At 38.5% G+C, this 9,224-nt stretch overlaps 1 protein-coding gene across 1 annotated transcript in view; it reads right to left on the bottom strand.

Annotated features, from left to right (window-relative positions):
* Positions 1 to 9,224, bottom strand: part of tspan7 (tetraspanin 7) — a 12,285-nt gene continuing 3,061 nt past the window's right edge. The window contains exons 2-8 of the mRNA XM_020609516.1: positions 4,422 to 4,610; positions 4,065 to 4,139; positions 3,865 to 3,960; positions 3,164 to 3,256; positions 2,864 to 2,947; positions 2,397 to 2,482; positions 1 to 942 (exon numbers count right to left, since the gene is read on the bottom strand). Coding sequence (XP_020465172.1) covers positions 2,414 to 2,482; positions 2,864 to 2,947; positions 3,164 to 3,256; positions 3,865 to 3,960; positions 4,065 to 4,139; positions 4,422 to 4,610 — 606 coding nt within the window. The 3' untranslated portion in view covers positions 1 to 942; positions 2,397 to 2,413. The remainder of the gene's footprint in view (positions 943 to 2,396; positions 2,483 to 2,863; positions 2,948 to 3,163; positions 3,257 to 3,864; positions 3,961 to 4,064; positions 4,140 to 4,421; positions 4,611 to 9,224) is intronic.

Genomic DNA, 9,224 nt, shown 5'->3' with positions numbered 1-9,224 from the left:
ATTGCACTATTCTATTGTCTCTTGCCTAAAACACACTGAAAGCCTCTGTGCTGGAGACAATTTCCTTGTATAGTCAACGTACTTAGTGATTAAAGCTGATTCTGAGTTAAGTATTGAGAAATTGTAAATTCATGTAAAATTAACTTTTATTTTAAGCTGTTGTGGAAAATTTACAGCAATGATCCACAACTGGTGTTTGTGCTCTTAGGTTGTTATGTGTATGGTCTTATTATTATTATTATCTCAGACTAAAGCTTTAACTGATATTAAATTACAATTTAACATGTAACTTACTACATAATTTGCCTTTATGTTAAATATTTACGTAAAAAAAGAAATCATACCTAGTCTACAGGGAAAAATACTCTCTATCTACTCACCTCCTTTCTTTTCTTCTTGAGTTTCCTCATTTTACATATAAACTTAAATACCATCCTTAGTACATATAATCAATTCACAAAATGTCACAACCATAGGAATATACAATGGTGAGAAATAGCAAAGTCAATTGCAAAACTAAACCTATCAAAGTATTTCTTTCAAGCTTTAGTAATGTCATTCTGTACAAAGATGTGCAGTGGTCTTCTGATGACGCTCGGTAGAGCATGCTGCAACCAGCTACGAAGCCAAATTACACACATTCACTTATCTGAGACCAACACCGCTCTACCTGCTTGTTTGCAGGATGTATTGATCCAAGATATGTGCTTAATGAGCAACGTCTACATCCAACAGCAGTGTGATGTGTGGTAGAGAAAGCTTTGATGCAACAGCAGTGAGTCGAGGAATGGTGCTTTACAGTAAGATACATTAAGATATTACATTAAAATCACAGGCAGAGAGACAGAGGGAGGTAAATTCCAATTCACACTGTGATAATGTTTTCGGGAATTTACTCTTGTTGTGTGTCAAGGCTCTTTGTCTCTTCTTCTCTTCATCTCCCTATAAAGACAAAAACAGAATATTCATTAAACTTGGAAATAATTGCCTTTGGCCACTCAGGGCAGCAGAACATGCAGAAAACATAGTAATGTATATTACCACTTTAGAAATATTGCATGGGAAAATATTAGCTACCAGGTGCCTAGAAAGAATGTGAAGAAGAAGTCAAACCATGTTGAATTTTGGGTAAATGCACCATGTTTGTCATGCTCATTATCAGTCATAGTGTTAGGTATTTTTAGTCAGATAGAAATTGGATAGATACTTTATGTATTAGAAATGTTTAGTGGAGATAGGATGTCTAGTTAGACTGTTAAATGCTTAGTCATGCTTATGAGTTTCTACAGGGTACATCTGGTCAAGGATAACTAGAGAGAAGAGTTGATGACTGTGAGCAGACAGGGTGTTTATTATTATGACGTGTATAACTGTAGACTTAGCCATAATATGTTCTTATGTTTAAGTCACGACATGTTACTAGAAGTCTGTGAGAATGTTTTTAGTTACACACCACTTAATCAACACACACACACACACACACACACACACACACACACACACATTGATTTGCTTCATGTTTTGACTACTGCTATGACCAGCTGCAAAGCTGGCAACAGAGACGTCTCGGTTAACGTTTCTGTGTAGTATGGGGCTAGCCCAACCAAAGGGATATAATGTATAGGCCTGTTGGGTTCAGGGTCTTTCATCTTACATCTGCCTGCGAGCAGTTTGGAGGTGCAACAAAAAAACTGTAAAAAAAAAAAAAAAAAAAATACTGTCCCATACAGCTACATACAGTAGCTTCATTGACATCCAACTGTCCATTGTAGCGTTCAGTTTGAGCACAGACAGGACAGAAATTGATTCAGCTATAGTGTTTGTGCAATCTGCTGACAACTGCTAGCCAGTGTTAACTCCAGAACCGAGAGCCCAGGTCAGCGTGCAGAGTATTTTTCATTCTGTTGCTACAGTCAGCTAAAGTTATCCATCTTGAAATACCACAGCGGGTAAGGTGAGATTTAAATGATTTAAGCAAATTTTTAGCCAACCAAAACAAGACTGTAGGCAACTAAATAAAAAAAAATAAAAAAATCGCCCCTGTCCCATCATTCAGCACTGTGCGACCTACCTTTACATTTTCTATTTCCACTTCCAGCAGACATTATCAGAATTTGGAGTCATGATTCAGGCCAACTGAAATTTGAGCCTTAGTTTGCTCTCTATCAAACCCTGGGGGGGAAATATCTGTCTCTTTAGCTGCTAAATGTTCCTTCACCAGCTGGTCGCTGTCTACATAGCTCTACTGTTGGTGCTGAGCAGGTAGCATGCAGTAGGTTTCTCATCAGAACTTTGGCTTTGTAAGTTCATTATTATAAGCAGCATGTTTCACATTATACTGGTGATCTAATTTGCCTGTTGTTGCTTTTGTGTGTGTGCATTTTCAACAGTCTCACCTGCCACATCACATCAGCTAGACCATCTCATACTGATTGGCTGTGATGATCCTGGACAGACAGCAGGCCAGCAGCATGCCAATCAGCTGACAGGCAGACGGAGAATGGGTTTGGTTTATTTTATTTACAAAAACTTTACAACTGACTTATTTTTAAGCAAAGATGTCATTCCTGTAGGGCCTAGACGACCCTTTTGTAAGGATTGTGTTGCAAGTATTGTATCTGCTTTTCTGTAAAATGTAACATTAATACAAGTGTGTTTTTTCAGAAGAACAATAAAAAGCATAAAAAGTAATATTAGCTGTTGAAGATACTGTGCATTCTAAAATGCTATGTAAAATAAAGTTATATTTCAGTAAAAAGGGTGGGAACAAAGTTGCCTATTTTTCGTTTCCCTTTAACAAGTGCTGCCTGTCTTTTATTTGCACACCATCACCTGCAAATTATGCTAATTTTGCCACTCTTACCTGTGAGAATGCAATCCCAAATGTCACTCCTGCAATAATGGCCATGTTGGTTTCCATGAATGAAGTGACCAGCTCATAGCAGCCCTGAAACACAGGTGTCAGGTTAGTTTGCAATGGGTACATGGACAGGTTATATGTGCAAATTAGGGGCAAGATGTAAATCTGGGAGAGTATCTGAGGCAGTTGTTAGTGTATGGAGGAGGGAGATAGTTTGAATAAAAAGTATGAGGACCTGTCAGATGTAAATATATGTAGTCATCTGCTGACTGTTGATATTCAGAGGCTAAAAAACAAACTGACCTGGTGGTAGACCTTATTTGGGGCTATAGTTGCATTGCGGAGGTCTTCTGGGAGGCAGTCAGATGTGTAGTTATACACGCCACAGCAACGGAGCTAAAAACAAATAATAAAGCAGAAAGTACTGAGAGGTGATCAGAGATCATAGATGTGGCTGGCATTATCCTATTATTTTTTGTTGCTGTTACCAAAATCTATGGGAAGGACCAAAACCAACAAAGCACACTACTTTCTGCCTCATCTCTTGTAGTCATTCAGTCATTCAGTAGTCATTTACTGAAGATGTAAATCTTTAAAAATGAGTCACAAATACAGAGTTTGATTAAGAAAAGTCCAAACACCGGGGCACTCTAGTTTTTAGAAAATGTTACTCAAATAAGAGGTAAATGGGGAATTTGTTAGGGACTATTTTGAGCCAGGAATCAATACATATTTGTGCTGGTGAGTATTTATGCAGTGCCCCTATTTACTGAAATAAAGGAAGACGTTACCCAACACAACAATATGATTCACTGGTGCATTTGTAAGAATTTCTGAACAACAATAGTAAGAAATTCATTGATGGGTTTGTTGTTTTCGTCAATTTTTCTTACAATAAACAGGAAAAATACAGAATATTACCACATTTGTTCTTTAGAAATGCACTGCTTATGCATCCAGCTTATGTTTTTATCAGCAGCAATTCACTGATGTTGGAGACTTACCTTGTGCTGCAAGTTATCAACAGCACGGCTTGCCTCATCCGCAGCATTGTAGTTCAGGACTGCATCAAAGTATGTTCTGCGAAAGGTTCCTTTTATCTGTAGCATGCAATCATATGCACATAATCACACACATTACAAGAATGAGAGTGTGCTTGAGTGTTAGACTTAAAAGGTTGTTAAACAGTAAACTACATGCAGACCTCGTGGCGAAACACAAATCCAGAGATGCCAGCCACTAGCTCAGCGAGAAAGATGAGCGACAGGAACATGGCATACTATAGAGAGAGAAGGAGGAAGGACATTTGCAAACCCTCTGCTTTAGATGTGTATTATGTATCTATTCACGCAAACACTCATACACACTCCAGCACACTCACTTGACTACCATTAAAGGACCAAAGTGCGTTGCAGCATCTACAGGATATCCGATCCCTCGCAAACAGCAGAGAGGTCAACCATTATTATTTTTATCATGTGACCTGTGGGTAATTAATCAGCATCGACAACACTCTTGGCTCAACATAACACTCTGCCTACGGCCTCCTACAGCCTCTCACCAGCTTCAGCATCCATGGGCTTCCTCTGCAGGTGGCGAAGCATCCAAACAGGCCAAAAACGATGATGATGGTCCCAGTACCAATGAGGACGTATGGGGCGTTGGTGGAGTTATCAGCTATCAGAGAGATATACGGGCCCAGCATCAGCTTTCCCCATACTCCCACTGCCAGCAGGATGGCTCCTGTTATCTAGAGGCCAGGGTTGGAGAGATGATGTAACAGGAAACAGAAAGAAAGCAAGGCACAGACCATTATCTCTGTACTTATTATAATAGCTGTGCTTTAGCAGCAGGGAGAAGGGGGAGGAGGGGAAAGAGGATCAAGGTGGAACAACAAAGGAGAACAATTAGAGGAGTTAGGAGGAGGAGACTGGAGACAGAAGACACAAATTTATCTGGAGTACAGGATAGTAATCACCTGCTTCATGAACGCGCCTACTCAAACACACACATGCAGAAAGAGAGAGCGAAAAAGGAGGGGGACAATTCAAAGACGCTCCTTGATCTGAGGCGAGACACCTCCCCCTGTTGTTCATCTCTTTGCCTTTCAAATGAAGGCTGCGGATAAAAGAACGTGTTGTACAAGGCAGCTGAAGCGGCGTGTGTCTCAGCCGGGTATGTCTTACTGGCATCGGAAAGAGAGCGGGGTGTGGAACGGCTGCTGATGATCTGACATTAGTGAGGGCCAACTCATCATCTTAACCTCCTTCCTTCCAAGAGGAGGCTGCTCACCAACCTGCTGCCAGGCCCTCTGACTAGAGAGGGAGCAGTGTTCACAAAATGTGCCTGTGCACCCTGAAACCTCTAAAACTGATGAGAGGAATATGTTCAGCTCTCAGTAGGAAATGCACCACTCTGACTGAAATAGCAGTGGGCAACTCCATATCTTTAAGTCTAATGTCATGCTTGTAATAAAAGTACAATCTAAATATATTTCTTTGCCTATGCTAAGGCTGCCATGTTCCCTCTCTAACTATAGCTTAATGACTGTGTTAAACTTTGCTCTGTTGGCAGGGAGCACATATAATGATTGACCACACGTTTTTCACCATGACAAATCACCAGCCTCTGGCGTTTCTGTCCTGTGACTGCTTTATTGTTTTGAATGTGGATGCAGGCCATAAACAAACATATAAGAATGCCTTTTAGGCTTAAACACAGTGAGAGTAGTTGGAGAACTTTTACTGTGTTAATTCGACTGTGGTTCATGCAACTGTTGACACACTTTCAACACTATGACACACAGGAACAACGAGCTTCAGCTGAGGGAGGGATGATAAGAAGAAATACACATATAGCAGCTCCTGAAGAAGGCAAAAGCAACAGCTATGTCCTGAACTTACAGACACACTAGTTTAGGTCTGTAAATAGTGGTAAATTTCATTGTTTGTGAAACAGTCTGGAAACCTGGGAAAAAGATTTTGAAATACTGAAACTGATTTAATTGATCAAAAACTGTTTTAATATCCAGCTTACTACCATAGAAGACTAGCAAAACCATAACATTTAAGAAGCTGTAACTGGTACAGTTTGGGCATTTTTGTACAAAAACAAATTAAATTGAAATTAACTGATTATCAAAATTGTTATCAAAATCCTTTTCTATCAATTAAAGGGCCTTTCATTGTGTTGTCAGTTTGAAAGCAACAAACTAAACAGTATGAGAATAGTTGCTCAGTTTCAGTATTTTGGTAGAACAAACACTTTTAAGAGTAATTTACTCATTTATATACATTTGTACAAAAATATCCAGTATTGTAACAACATATTTTGACAAAGATATGTGGGAAACACCCACAGAGACCAATGTAGATGGCTCCTATTTAATGTCACCATCCTCTACTTTGAAAAAGAAGTGGTTCAGATGCATATGTTACTCAGTATCTATCACTCAATATTTAATACTACAGGCCTTAAATGTCCTTTTATTAAAATTTTTAAAAATGGCTTGACAAAACAGTTTTAAAAACCCACATTTTTCTATCATGTTTGCACCACTGTAACTTTGGTTCAGGACCACTTATACTCATTTTAACTGTTTGGTTGCAAAGTCACCTTTCAAATGAGACCAGGGTCATGAGTGTAAGCAAAGGCGTTAAAGACTAGTAACATTTTTTATTTTGCGTTGGTTATTTTTGAGCTTGTGCACAATAAATGGGGTGAATGAGGGTGTTGTATGAATGGGTTCATGGATTATTGGTTTCAGCCCTGCACTGGTTTTCCATTTTATTGTTGATGTATGACTTAAATGTGTAGCTGTGTTTTCTATTGCATAAGTAAAAACAGGCAGTATTGACAACCCCTGGGCAGTTAGATGCATGATAAATCCTCATTGGTACAACGTTTGATAGAGCTGAACCACATAATGAGAATTAAAGCCACTGGATTTTCTATATAAAACCTCTCAGCAGGTGACTGTCTAATGTTTTCATAATCTCTTTATCTGAATCCTCATCCTGTTGTTCCCCATACTACTGTAGCTGTTACATGCACAGACATTTTCTATAAGCCTACTGGTGCAGGCATTCATGCTACATTATATAAACATGTATCATGTTAATCTTTAAATAAGTACTGCACAGTATGTAAAAACACTTAGGTACTAAGATCTTGAAATGTTTCTTGCAGGTATTTGCACTTTTAGTTAGAGTCCAAGCCTTTCATCATATTTTGTTCTTTTTTAAAGTTACAAAATGAAACATGATAATAATATGGTAAACATGGTCAAATCCTAGCGTGCTCTCCACAATCCAAAGGTTCATTTAAGCACAAGTAAGCGCAGATGAACTACATACGCTGTATGTTTTTTCAGACAGTTGGGGGCAGCTGTAAAAACAACACTGACATACCATCACTTCACAGAGTCAAGATGCCAAATGTGATTGCAATAACTCTCTCTCCCTCTGGCTCTTTAGTTGCTCAGTGCATTCACCACTTAGTCACTGATTGTATCTGTCTTCCATTTGGTAGCAGGGTAAAATGTTTATCTGACCCTTTTATTTTCTGTCAAAAATGGGACTGATTAAAGTGGTAAAACATTGAAGTAACAGGTCATATAACCAAAACAATAAGCTGAAAAACATCTGTGACATTGAGGTGTATTGCAGAGTTGGATGATGGATGGACACATTGCACACAGCGTGGACAGATTACACACAGTCATCTGATCCGGTGTTAGCATAAAATATTGATTAACGCAGCTTTACAAGTCAGAGGAGGGAGCTCTCTGAGGCTTATTGGTCCTTATTAAATATTCTACAATGGAAATGTAGACTTGTCCTTAGTCAATCAAACTGTACAGAAAACAAACATTCCTTTACTGGAGAAATAGCCCAAGTCACAACCACAGTGTCAGTAGTTTGTCTGGAAGGGATGCACTTCTACTGTAGCTCCTATTGTAAACTGCTTTCTACTATGAGTGAGAGCAATGAACAAAATGATCTATCACAGTATATTTTATGCAATTTTTATTGATACGTGTCTATTTATATACAGTAAAATCTTATGACATGGTTTCTGAAGACTTTCTAACATTTCTAATGATTATAACATTAATCCTAATGTACATTCCTTTGTTTGTTTGTTTGCACATTACTTCTGTTCTCTCAGCCTTAGATTGTTTACTTGCCCCTTGCTGTTGCCTTACATAAGGATATGTACATACACACTGAGAGCCGCTGTACCAAGGTCAAATTCCTCATGTGTCCAACACACCTGGCCAATAAAGCTGATTCTGATTCTGATATCTATTGATAACACATACAGACAGACAGGGATTTTTGATTATAGCTAATGCAGCAAACTAAATATCTTCCAAATAAAGTTACTTAATCACAATACTGGATATATATATATAAATAAAATGCCACCACAAAACAACCCTACTCAGTGATTTGCAACACTGTCCACAGTAATCTCATTCTCAACCTCAGGGTTGGAAGATAAATCTGAGTGGTTGCAAAATGATTAACAGAACGCAAAAGCAGAAAAATACACATCTGCTACACATATATTTTCCTGCATTTAGCATATAAATGACTTGATTGTTTCATAATTTTAGCCATAAAAAAACACAATTTGAGTCTTTGATTGAACTGGTGACCATGATGAGGGCTCACAAGTAAAGTAAGAGGCTAAAAGATAAAAAGGTGGAAGCCATTACTCTAATGAACCCAGAGATATTAAACTGACAGATACTGAGGTATATGTGGTGCATTAGAATCTGCAGTGCACAAATATAAGTTGTCTCACAGTCTATAATCATCATACCGACCAACCATACTTTACCAAATTAATGCAATTTAACGTAAAGTTCTTGCTCTAACAATTATTTTCATTATCTGTAAATCTTCTGACTATTTTCCATAAATAAGTGATGAAACACTTTGTCTATAAAATGTCAGAAATGCCTAGTAGAGCTCTCCACAGGCCATGGTGTGGTCTTCAGATGCCTTGTTCTGTCTGATCAACAGTCCACAACCCAGAGATATTTAGTTTATGGTCATGCATGAGAAATTATTTTTCAGCAATGAATGAGCCAGAGCAGACTCTCATTTCAGAGAACAGTCCTCCTGATGACGATGTACTCACTGTTTATGGCCTACATAATCAGCTACAAAATGTCTCTTCCCCTAAGCATTGCCACCGCATACAAATAAAGGATGGTCTTGTCATTGCTGAAGTGCTCATTTTAAAACCAACAGGGAAATCAAGTCCAAGGAGCAGGAGCAAGTCATTTGGACCTCATGTCTGTTGCTGAATTCCAAACAGCTTCAGATGCTCTTTCTCCTCCTCCCTGAAGCCA

This window comes from Monopterus albus, unplaced genomic scaffold, assembly GCF_001952655.1.
Source record: "Monopterus albus unplaced genomic scaffold, M_albus_1.0 scaffold99.1, whole genome shotgun sequence".
In the NCBI taxonomy this organism is placed as follows: domain Eukaryota; kingdom Metazoa; phylum Chordata; class Actinopteri; order Synbranchiformes; family Synbranchidae; genus Monopterus; species Monopterus albus.
The sequence above is the reverse complement of the archived record's forward strand: the minus strand, read 5'-3'. Positions and strand labels throughout refer to the sequence as shown.